Below are 11,950 nucleotides of genomic sequence, written 5' to 3' on the forward strand. Positions count from 1 at the left end.
CAGACTTATTAATTCAGCTGCATGTGGCTAGCTTGGATATAATTATGTAATTGTGGCGATGCATTATTTTCAACGCTTCCCTTACGTTCACGTCTATGAAAATGACTAGTTTCAGAATGGAACCTAAATGTACATTGTATCTTCTTTCATGTTCAATGGCAATTCGAGTTTATCATTATTGTATTAGCCCTGTTCCCCCCGCGCTATCTGCGCGCTATGGATCTGTTTGCGTATTGTACATGTCCCATCAATAAATATACAAAATATCCAACTAGCGAAACGCAATCTTTCTCGTTATATCTATTCTGGCCAAATCCTCTCATTGAAATAACTTTGAAAAACTCAAGTGTGCTCTTATCAACCTGTTTCTAGTCTTTCGCTCTAGTCCTATTTCATTGCACCTCAGTTGACCGCACAAGAAACATCATGGCGGACGAAAAATCCAACAAAGCTGTTCTTCCTCGGATTCGTGTGACATCTCAATCCTTTGCAGATCACTCAAATATTGGCAATGTATCCCTGCGCACCGTTTCATCTTCATCCATCATCAGCACCCCTAGCAATAATATTCGCCGTGTACAGCAGCAGAACCTCCAGAAGAATCCCAGACCTAAATCTCGTCCCGATGATTCACACGGTATGCGATCTACTGCTCGGACATCTAAAAAACTACTCAATCTTCTGCAACTGAAGAAAAAAGCCAACACTCAGCCAAAACCATTTGTGTTGCGCAAGCCTGCCAACTTATCCAAGTATGACTATTCAGTTTTCATAGATAACTGGACTCCAATAGATGAGCATGATTTGCTTCCCCCTGTGAAAGAATCACAGATTAAAGCTTGGGAATCCGCTGAGAAGATCAGTGCCAACATTATTTTCGACCATGATATGTCAGCTTCAAGCGACGCGTTCGCTATTTTTGACGATGCTGACAAGTTAGTAGACTCGAGTTATGATGAAGACACATGTGCCGGTGACGATCCAGAAACGAGCATAAATCGTGGAACCCAAGACAAAGTCACAACTACGCAACTGCTTATCCTATCGATTCCGGGCTACACAAAAGGAGAGCTCAAGGTTATCATGGATAACTTTGCTCAATTACTTTCGTGCAGCTCACAGGCAGATTTTACCGAGTACAATGAGAAGGAAGAGAAGGCATTGTGGCTTTACCGACAGCAGCAGAGTGCTGCGCAAGAAAAGGCATTCATGGCGTACCGAACGCTCTCTGGGAAGCGTAAGGTGCAGATCCACCACAAGAAAGAGTTTCTTCACAAGCTTTTCGGCTACTTGAACAATCTTAATCAAGAACATATCACCAACAACACGCTTTATTCGGCGGTAGACAATGTTGCAAATGCACAGAAAGCATTCCACGAGGACAAGGACGAGATTTTTCAACTACTAGAAGCCGATAAGGAATTCCAAGAGGCCTTAGACGAAACTAGAAAAGCGCACGCTTCATCATTCTCAGCAAACGGCGACTGCGATTCCGAATTTGATCCGGTGAAGCTTTTGGAGATAAATCTGGCTTGGTTGACATCTACGTATCATCGCCAGCTTAGTAGCAATGAATTTGTGGCTCCGCAGGACGGAGATCCAGAAGTTGTGGCGTGCACAGTATCCCATTTGAAGCGTTGTGTGCGGGAAGATTACGATCGCAGTCTCGATTGATTACTAACGCACAGGAGTGAAGTAGTGGCCAATTGACAAATAGCAGCATTGTTTAGATTATCTTGCTCTTATACATGTTTCAACTTCACTCTCTTGTTTGAAATTAAGATCCTAACATTTTGCGAATCTCTTCTTTTTTTTTGCCATTTCTCTTTCATCCGCCAGCTCTGTAAGTAACTTTATTGCTTGCATAATTTGCGTGTGTGCACCAGAAGCTCTAAGGCGCTCATATATAGGTTATCGCCTATCCATGTTTGCCCCGTCCAAACAGTTGCTACCAAAACCGGTTTCACGTCTCCTATCCATCAACAAGCACCTTACAATGGCTCCTGTACAAGATAAAATTGCCAAACATTATGACTACTTGGTCATTGGTGGAGGTTCCGGAGGTGTAGCTTCTGCCCGCCGCGCGGCTTCTTATGGTGCAAAAGTGCTTCTTATTGAAGGCAAGTACAAGCAATTGGGTGGTACATGTGTCAATGTTGGATGTGTGCCCAAGAAAGTGATGTGGTATGCATCTGACCTCGCCTCTAAGAGGGGCCACTTGAAGGCTTATGGCTTTGCAGGCGGTGATGGCCACGTTAAGTATGGCGACTTTGACTGGAGCCTAATCAAGAGTAAGAGAGACGCATACGTTAAGCGTTTAAACGGGATCTATGAGCGCAATTTAGAAAAAGAAAACGTCGAGTATGTTTATGGATTTGCCTCTTTTGCGAACTCTAATGGTGATGTCGAAGTTACCTTGAGTGCGGACCAAGAGGTGCCTTTCTTATCCAAGTCTTTCAAGAAGGATGAGAAGTTACTTTTCTCGGCTGATAAGGTGCTTATTGCGACTGGAGGACAGCCAATCATCCCTCCTTCAGTCGAGGGTTCGGAATTGGGAATCAACTCTGATGGCTTTTTCGAATTGGAGAAGCAACCAAAGTCTGTGGCCATTGTAGGCGTGGGATACATTGGTGTTGAGTTCGCTGGTGTTTTTCTGAGTTTAGGTACCGAAACTCACTTAGTGGCCCGTGGAGATACCGTTTTGAGAGCTTTTGATGACATCATTCAGACTACTGTCACAGACACGTATGTGAACAAACTCGGAGTCAATGTGATTAAGAACTCCGGTAGTGTGACAAAGGTGGAAAAGGCAGGCGACAAAAAGAAAGTCTACTTGGGAAATGGCGATGTGTTAGAGGTGGACGTTTTGATCTGGACTGTTGGTAGAAAAGCCTTGACAAATATGGGTTTGGAGAAAGTCGATGTTAAAACCCAGGAGAATGGCTCGATCATTGCTGACGACTATCAGCAGACATCGAACCCAAAAATCTATTCTTTGGGTGATGTCGTTGGTAAGATTGAATTGACCCCAGTTGCTATCGCTGCGGGTCGTAGATTGTCTAACAGATTATTTTCAGGACAAGAAGTTTACGCCAATGACAAGTTGGATTATTCGAACGTTCCATCTGTTGTTTTCTCGCACCCAGAAGCTGGATCTATTGGATTGTCTACTAAACAAGCTGTGGAGAAGTATGGAAAGGACAACCTCAAGATCTACAACTCTAAGTTCAATGCTATGTACTACGCTATGATGGACTCGGATGATGACAAGGTTCCATGTGTTTACAGGTTGATCTGCGCAGGGCCTGAAGAGAAGGTCGTTGGTCTTCATATCGTGGGTGACTCGAGCAGTGAGATCTTGCAAGGTTTTGGTGTGGCTATCAAGATGGGTGCCACTAAAAAGGACTTTGACAACTGTGTGGCCATCCACCCTACTTCTGCTGAGGAGTTGGTGACCTTGCGTTAGTACAACCCAATACAGACGTTATTATACATTACTATACATTTAAAGGTACTCTGTAGAGTGTAGCTTGTTCCTGATGATAGACGATGATAGGCGGGTTCTCGCACACAGCTAGTATTTGCTCCTTTTAGAAGGAGGGCCTCTCACTGGCGGCTTGGGCTTCTCGCCCGGTTTCATAAAAAACATAGGGGCATTGCGCAAAATGTCAGGCACGCTCACAAAACGAATCATAGAACCTCGTACGAACACCTGGTTCATGTACGAGGTTTCTCCAGTTCGTCCTTTAGTGATCGTGACATCGTAGAGAGATAAGTTCATGTTGTCTTCGTTCTCAATAAGTTTACCTCGATATGTGTCGCCCGTCGTGAGCTCTAGAGACACAATATGACCCTGAGCTTCGTTCAAGAGCCGGACTGGAACACCTGCAGACATGGTGTAGAATAGTTTTCAGATATTTGAATGTGGCCCAGTATACCGCAGATGGAGTCCTATCACGTGCATAGCGTCACGTGAAAGATTTCCCGTTGTTAGATTTGTTAGAACGGTTCGTCCAAATGATCTACAACTTGACGGTCAATCGCCTGGCTGAAACGTTTTTAATTCTTGGTTGTGAAGACACTGCTAAAGTCTGATGGTTGGCGTAGCTTCGAAGGCAGAGAAGAGCTGCGTCTGCAGGACGCTGTACATCATCCACAAGTGGAAGTGGCAGAAAGGATATAGTCGTAAAATAACAGTTAAGACGCTATTGAATGTACATGTGTTAGTCAAGAGGAAAAGCTTGTCTATAGTTCAAGGCTGGAACATTAGGCAACAGTGTAGGACCAAAAGCCGAGTCGCACAGACCGTTTTCGCACTTATCGGCAAGAGCACTTATCGGCCAGATACCAGAGGCAACGGCAACAAAAAGCCACCAACTCTTCTCTCGCCATGGAAAAGAAGCTGCGCAAGCGCGTGCCGTTGTCATGTCTCAACTGCAAAAAGCGCAAGGTGCGCTGCGACAAGAAGAAGCCATGTACTGGATGTGTCAAGAACAACGTGGCTCATCTCTGTGTCTATGTGGAGCCTTCGTGGGTAGATCCCAGGATGAAGGTTGCAGCGAGTGGTGAAGTGGTCGTCTTGCCCGTTGAAGAGCTGAAAGAGTACCAGGAGCTTCGAAAATCATTGGAAGAGAAGGAGCGTGAGGTTAGTCAACTCGAAGCCCGATTGGAACGAGCGCTTCCTCTGCTTCCTCCCCCACAAAAGGAGATGCTCCCAACAGGGGAAAATTTTACGGTTTCAATCCTAAGCAAACTTCGCGTGAGTGGGTCAGGGGAGCCAAGGGTTGCAAACGATCTGTTTTACACTATGAGTGGGTTTCGTCGAAAGAGAGCGTTGGCCACGAGCACGGCGCCTAGCTTGTACCTGTGGCTCAACACCATCAAGCTTGATCCTCAACTCACTGCTCTTTGGTATAAGATCACGAATTTGCAGAAATCGTACCATCTCTACAAGAAGGGGCTCCTAAATGAAAGACGTGCGGAATCGCCTAGTTGTGGCCATTCACAGTGTCCTGTGGTGGCATGTGAGTTTAACATGATGGTAGAGGATGCCAGCAGGCCCGGCACTCCTATGAGCTCGTCGGTAAGCGTAAAGAGTGAGTCTACCGATGAAACTGAGAAACTTTTCAAACGTTTCAATGGTGGTGCAGTTGATTTGCTCACGCAGCTCCAGAAAATGTGGCTGGAAATCTGCAACTATGGTCGTGGCAACGAAAAGTTGACCTACGCACAGCTTATGTTTTTGGTGAAGTTTTATCTTAGTTCACACATACCAACATGTGAAATGGAATCACGCACCATTTTTCGCTTTTTTGGGGCTGAAATCATGGGCTTGATCCATCAAGATGGTGATGAAGCCCGTTTAGACATTGCTGTTTTTCTGCCAAAGATGAGTGACTCGGAGGTATACAATGAGTTACGCTTGAAGGGTGTGTATCTTTCAATGTTGGGGTTGATAGTTGAAGAGGCTCTTGATTTTTTGCGTATGCGGAGTGGTATAAACGACTCCATCACTCGCGATTTTCATGAAATGTTCCCATTAGAGGCTTTACATCAAGGCTTGGGACATAAACGAAGTTTTGTTTTGAATTCGGTGTGTCTGTTTGCATCTGCCACACCGTACGAAATGAACAATCTGTTGTGTTTTATCTCTTTGCGTGTGGCGATTCTAAACAGGCTACTATTACTTTACAAACGAGAAAATGTGGCTATCGACGTCCGTACTTCCTTTTCTAATCAGCTTCTTGCAGTGTTGGAACTTTTGTATGATGACGGAAACACATTGGAGATATGGACTGATCCCGCGATTGTTCAATTCCTTAGTGCAGAATCAACACCACAACGGCAATTTGAATTGAATATTCTCTTGTGTCAGCTCTGGTGTGATCTCTTGCGCATTATAAATATCGTCACTTTTGGCCTTGTGCCCATTGTGAAGCATACGGACCGCTTGAATCGTCTCGTGGACTTTTTTCTACTATGCATAGGCGAAGCGGAACCATATCGTTCCCATACGAGCTTTCTAGAGCAATGTCAAAGCCAAGAACTGCCCGATCACATTCAGAACCTAATAACTTCGACAAAAAATTTCTATTTAATTGCAAAAGCGTCGCTATTGTTACGCTCTGGGATTATGGGAGTTTTCCACCGAATTACTATAGGTGATTTGACTAATCTTGTGGCAGATGTATCAAATGCCAGCGAGGAGTTAGGTCTTACAAAACTCAAAATGACACACTACTTTGAGATCAAAGTAATCCTTAACCATTTGCTGCTTTTCTTTACATTCCTCACTTGCTTACAATGTGAGGAGAAGGGAGACATTGATACAGTTGGCAAGCTCATACCTATTCTTTTCTCGAAATGTGTTGACATAAATAAATTTCTTCAGAGCAGCATCATTCAGTTTTCCAAGGTTACCTACTCAAAGTACGTTTTGGCGGCAATTAGTGAAACAATTTCGCTGTTCAGTCATATAATTGCTGGGCTACTCATACGTTTTGTAGCCGAAAATAACGGCGACCATGGTACATCCTCTCCAACCCCAAATCCAGCATTTCTCATTTACGCCTTGCAACTCGAGAGAGATTCCCCGATTGTTATTCCGGTTTCAACAAAAGAAATGGTGATACAAGAGACATATCAGACTGTTAACCTTATTGAAACGAGCTTGGGAAAAGAAAGTCAAATTCGTGCGACGAAGATATGGAGGTTTTATATGACGTTTATCAGAAACTCTCATAAAATGAACCCTGCAGCATATGCAAAGCTTCACGAGAGAGCTTTTGGTTCAGAGCGTCTCATTGATGCTTGTCCTGTCATGTCAAATCCTTCGAAGTCCTATCCAATCTCTTCGGTTCGATTGGAACAAGGCTCTTGTCCCGTACTTCATCCAGCATCACCAGTTCCCATGGTTCCCAAGTCATTGAGTCATCGAAATTCCTCCTCAATTTCAGGTACAATCTCAGTATGTCCCGTTTCACTGAGCAGCTCTGTATTGCAGTCACAGCCATCAGACCTGGAGTCTCAGAAGCGACTGTGTCCTTTCAATCATGAGGCACTCAGAAACGCCAACAGCCATACTTTTCAAGAAAGTAAAATGAGACAGTCTGTCTCGAAGGAGGAAGCCGAAGACGGTTGTCCTTTCTCCAAAAGATCCCGACCTGCTACTATGCCTCTGCTCCGAACACTTTCTTCCTCGAATTTGGCGACGCCAGTCCAGAATAATCCTTTGAGTCCTACAAACCTTGACTTAATCGATTGGGACACCCTCCCCAATTTCAATTTCGACCTAGCTAGTGATGAAAACTTGTCTCTCCAAATTAACAATGATTCCCGAGGAAACTTGATCGAGAATATGTTTCAATAGTTACTTATTTCCCTAATGTGTTCACGATACAATAATCAAGTGTAAGACTTATCACATAGAGTAGAGAACCCATTGTATATCAGACGAATATCCAATGCATAAACTTTTAACACATTTCAATATCGAACTTCATCCCTATTGTTATCACGGACCTAAATGTGACACGAGACAGAAGCTTTTGCATGTACCATTGGTGAAAAAATCACGTGCCAGATCCAGTTAAACGAGACATTTTGCTTTTAGTTCTCCACAATTCATAATTTTCATCGCTCCTAAATATTCCCCATGTACAGATTAGGATCCCTAAGGCATACCCGAGGGTTGAACAGGATATATTCCTCGTCTCTTACTGTGAATAGGTTCCTGTCAACAGGTCAGCACAAAAAGCGCTCTCACATATTATCTAAAGTCGCTGGAACTCTAGCTATAAGTGCAACTGTGCTCTACTTCACGAACGAAACTTTCCATAACACCACAAAACATACCATTTTGACAACACAACGTGTTGGTGTTGTCACTTTGGCGACTTTCAAATGTTTCAAGATCTACAAAGATGTTCTCCAACGCACGTTTGACAACGAGCATGATCGTCAGAAGGCTTTAAGTGAAGCTCACCAGAAAGCTGCAGACATTACATTACGAGCACTAGAAAAAAATGGAGGTATTTACATTAAATTGGGCCAGCACGTTTCTGCTTTGACATACTTACTTCCGCCTGAGTGGACTAACACTATGATACCATTACAAGACCAGTGTCCGCAATCTTCGATGGAGGAAATCGAGGCCATGTTCCTCGAGGATAAAGGGGTCCATCTAAGTGACATTTTTAGTGAATTTGATCCGAAACCTGTCGGTGTGGCATCTTTGGCTCAAGTGCATATCGCAACTTTGAAGGAAACTAACGAAAAAGTGGCTGTCAAGGTGCAACACCCATCCTTAGCAGAGTTTGTTCCTTTGGATATTTTCTTAACACAGACTGTGTTTGGCTTGATGCACAAAGTGTTTCCGGAGTATTCCTTGACTTGGTTAGGTGATGAAATGCAATCCTCTATCTATGTTGAGTTAGATTTTGTTAATGAGGCCACTAATGCCCAGCAAACTACTGCAAATTTCAGAAATATGCGCAACTTGACAGCTTTAAGAATACCATATATTGTCCTGGCTGACAAAAGAATTCTCATCATGGAATATGTTGCTGGAGCACGTTTGGATGACTTGGAATATATGAAAAAGAATAATATCAACACTGCCCAGGTGTCTTCTTGTCTCTCCCACATCTTCAACAACATGATTTTCACTCCTGGTGTTGGTCTCCACTGTGACCCACATGGTGGCAATTTGGCCATTAAAGCAGTTGATAAGAGAAACAGTAAGAACGGCCACAATTTTGAAATCGTCCTCTATGACCACGGTTTGTATCGCTATATTCCTTTACAAATGAAGCGGGACTATTCCCATTTTTGGTTGGCCATTTTGGACAATGACGTCCCAAAGATGAAGTACTATGCTGAAAAATTTGCTGGTATCAAGGGCGATCGCAAATTCCAAATTTTTGCAGCTGCTATCACCGGTAGGGACCCTGAAAATGCTTTGAACTACGATATTAAGAAAGCTAGAGGTAAGGACGAAATGATTAATATGCAAAACCAATTGCAGAATGAAGAAGGTGTTCTTGAAGATTTGATGTACATACTAAGCAGCATGCCTAGAATAGTCTTATTGATTTTAAAGACTAATGATCTAACAAGAAGTCTTGACGAAAAGTTGAATAACCCTTTGGGACCCGAGAGGACCTTTCTAATTTTGGCCAACTACTGTGCAAGAGCAGTTTATGAAGAGGCGTTGGAAGAAAACTCAAAGAAATGGGACAGATTTTCTTTCACGTGGTTCAGCCATAACCTTTGCAGCTGGTTGTCTTATCGAAAGAGAATTTCGTCGTTGTATTTGTACGACATTTACATGTTCTTCCGCAACCTTAGACTCTCTGTATCGTGATTATGCATGTATAGAACACTATAATGATATTTATTTGAAGTTGCTAGTTGATGTTCTGTCTGATCTTATCTAACAAATCATTTATTTTGGGGCCCATCACCGGTTGGCCTGTCTTTGTTCTCTTTGATAGACTCTCTTTTTTCCGTTCACGCTCTTTATTTTTCTGCTCAAGGGCCTGGCGCCTTTCCCGTACACGACGAAGTTTCTCTTCACGTTCTCTCTCTTTCCTTTCTTTTGCTAATTTTGCTCTCTCTGCAAAATTGATAACCTTTCTTGGTTGAGGTTTTGGTTGAGCTCTTGCAGGAGGTGCCCTTTGTGGAGGTAGCGGTCCTGAACTTTTAATTTTGCTTACAGAGGTTTCAGGCAATTCCTCTTTTTCACTTTCGCTTTCACTTCCAGAATCGTCGTTCTCTTCATTATCTTCGTCACTTTGCTTTTCTTTCTGGGATTCCGGTGTAGTCTGGCCCTCGCTTTCCAATAGCTTGAAATAATTCTTTCTTAATCTTGCTCTGTGTACTAAGGATCTTTTAATCTCTTGATTCTTGAACTCACGAAGATCTTTATGAAATTTCTTTCCCTGGAAGGGTTTTCTCTTGTCATGCATTCCAGCCATTTTAAAGAGATAGAGCTTCAAGAGTTTAGTCTCATCGCAGTTGTGCAGGGAATCTACCAAATGCGTATGTGCTTGGGATCATAGATTACACTTCACTACTAAAATCCGAAGCAATTATTACAAAATAAGCAGGTTGGATCGAATTCCACAATACTATATGATTCATTTGGTGAAACGTTAGTTGATTTCTAGATCTAAGAAATTTTTAAGAACGGTACATGTAACTTTCAAGTCTACCTCTTTTGAATGCGAAACGTAAAAAGTATAGGTTTCTTGTCATTTTCAGCAAAAAGAGCACGCTTTTAGTGTTAAAGAACAAAAAATAAATTTATTTAAGTATTAATATTCAACAGAAAAGAAAACTAATCCTAGGGATCGAAATTCAATTTATCTTTCGTTTAAACCATAAAATCTGACCCATAGTGAGCGGCATCCGTACATCTATCTACTTGGATTCTCTCGTGTTTACCTTATATGATCAGATATGTCGTCCACTAACAAGTATGCCAAATTGCCGGCAGAAAGTATTCCTGAAACAGATTTATCGTACGAGATACCAGAAAACACAGAAACAGATGTGGCTCTCGACGATCTTGCGTCATTAGATTATGAATTGAGTACCCCAGACGCTGATCTTGAAGCATCACCACAAGAAGGAAGCGGGACTTCCTCGATGAAAATGGCTTTCATGAACATGGCTAACTCAATTTTGGGAGCGGGAATTATTGGCCAACCGTTTGCATTCAAGAACAGTGGGCTCTTAGGTGGTATAATAGTCATGATACTTCTAACTGTTCTCATTGATTGGACATTAAGACTAATTATTCTCAATTCGACTATGTCTCAAACAAGATCATACCAAGATACTGTCAATTATTGTTTTGGACGATATGGGAAGATTTTGTTATTGATATCCATCAGTTCCTTTGCATACGGAGGATGCATGGCATTCTGCGTCATTATTGGTGACACAATCCCTCATGTACTCAAATCAATGCTTCCGAAATCAATTACAGGCTCAGATTCAGTCATAGGTTGGCTATTTGGAAGAAATGTCATTATTGTCACTTTTACGCTTTGCGTTTCATATCCACTTTCACTCAATAGAGATATTTCAAAATTAGCAAAGGCATCTGGTTTTGCTTTGGTCGGTATGGTAATAATAGTCATTTTAACTGTTGTTCGTGGCCCATTTGTGGATTCATCTCTCAAAGGCTCTTTAACAAAGTCTCAATGGTGGATCAATAAGAATATCTTTCAGGGTATATCTGTCATCTCGTTTGCTCTTGTGTGTCACCATAACACCATTTTCATTTATAATTCGATGAAAGATGCTACCTTATCGAAATTCAATAAGCTAACGCATTGGGCTTGCGGTATATCAATGTGTTTCTGCCTCCTTATGGGAGTAAGTGGACTCCTTAATTTTGGTACCAATACAAAGGGCAACATTTTGAACAATTTTAAAAGCAATGACAACTGGATCAATGTTGCTCGATTCTGTTTCGGCTTGAACATGCTCACTACCTTCCCGCTTGAAATTTTTGTTGTTCGTGATGTTTTGCGAGACATAATGTTAACTGCTGAAGCACAAGACGAAGATAACAATAACTCAGCAGATTTAGAACTTTCAAAAAAGCAAAACTTCATAGTCACGACGGTATTAGTTGCATCATCTATGTCGGTATCGTTATTTACATGCAATTTAGGAATGATTTTGGAGTTGATTGGTGCCACCTCGGCATCACTCATGGCTTATATCATCCCTCCCCTTTGTTACTTAAAGTTGTCATTCGATCAATTCGACTATAAAAGAGCAAACAGGGATGAGAAGTTATCGTTCGTTCTTCGAAAGGCTCTACCATGCATTCTATGCGTACTATTTGGATTTGCTGTCATGTTCATTAGCTCTTACAGGACTATTGTTTCAAGTTTCAATAGCGATAACGATTCACATTGTGTCAGTGACTGAG

At 42.3% G+C, this 11,950-nt stretch overlaps 7 protein-coding genes across 7 annotated transcripts; 5 read left to right on the plus strand and 2 right to left on the minus strand. All coding sequences in view use genetic code 12, as the record gives it.

Moving 5' to 3' along the window:
* Positions 1-426: 426 nt before the first annotated feature.
* On the plus strand, positions 427-1,674 carry FOB63_002086 (uncharacterized protein; the record flags this gene model as incomplete). Its single annotated transcript, XM_002617767.1, has 1 exon — positions 427-1,674. One exon carries the CDS (start codon positions 427-429, stop codon positions 1,672-1,674), a length of 1,248 nt encoding a protein of 415 aa, XP_002617813.1.
* A 250-nt stretch (positions 1,675-1,924) lies between these two features.
* GLR1 (glutathione-disulfide reductase) lies at positions 1,925-3,466 on the plus strand (the record flags this gene model as incomplete). Its single annotated transcript, XM_002617766.1, has 1 exon — positions 1,925-3,466. One exon carries the CDS (start codon positions 1,925-1,927, stop codon positions 3,464-3,466), a length of 1,542 nt encoding a protein of 513 aa, XP_002617812.1.
* A 108-nt stretch (positions 3,467-3,574) lies between these two features.
* Positions 3,575-3,895, minus strand: SMD3 (mRNA splicing protein; the record flags this gene model as incomplete). The annotated part of the gene is made up of 1 exon (XM_002617765.1): positions 3,575-3,895. One exon carries the CDS (start codon positions 3,893-3,895, stop codon positions 3,575-3,577), a length of 321 nt encoding a protein of 106 aa, XP_002617811.1.
* Positions 3,896-4,390: 495 nt separating this feature from the next.
* On the plus strand, positions 4,391-7,369 carry ZCF20 (Zcf20p; the record flags this gene model as incomplete). The annotated part of the gene is made up of 1 exon (XM_002617764.1): positions 4,391-7,369. One exon carries the CDS (start codon positions 4,391-4,393, stop codon positions 7,367-7,369), a length of 2,979 nt encoding a protein of 992 aa, XP_002617810.1.
* A 285-nt stretch (positions 7,370-7,654) lies between these two features.
* MCP2 (uncharacterized protein) lies at positions 7,655-9,364 on the plus strand (the record flags this gene model as incomplete). Its single annotated transcript, XM_002617763.1, has 1 exon — positions 7,655-9,364. The coding sequence occupies one exon, from the start codon at positions 7,655-7,657 to the stop codon at positions 9,362-9,364; it is 1,710 nt and encodes a 569-aa protein (XP_002617809.1).
* Positions 9,365-9,407: 43 nt separating this feature from the next.
* Positions 9,408-9,977, minus strand: FYV5 (Fyv5p; the record flags this gene model as incomplete). The annotated part of the gene is made up of 1 exon (XM_002617762.1): positions 9,408-9,977. One exon carries the CDS (start codon positions 9,975-9,977, stop codon positions 9,408-9,410), a length of 570 nt encoding a protein of 189 aa, XP_002617808.1.
* A 484-nt stretch (positions 9,978-10,461) lies between these two features.
* Positions 10,462-11,949, plus strand: FOB63_002092 (uncharacterized protein; the record flags this gene model as incomplete). The annotated part of the gene is made up of 1 exon (XM_002617761.1): positions 10,462-11,949. One exon carries the CDS (start codon positions 10,462-10,464, stop codon positions 11,947-11,949), a length of 1,488 nt encoding a protein of 495 aa, XP_002617807.1.
* Position 11,950: the final 1 nt, after the last annotated feature.

Source organism: Clavispora lusitaniae, assembly GCF_014636115.1.
Source record: "Clavispora lusitaniae strain FDAARGOS_655 chromosome Unknown tig00000038_pilon, whole genome shotgun sequence".
Lineage (NCBI taxonomy): Eukaryota > Fungi > Ascomycota > Pichiomycetes > Serinales > Metschnikowiaceae > Clavispora > Clavispora lusitaniae.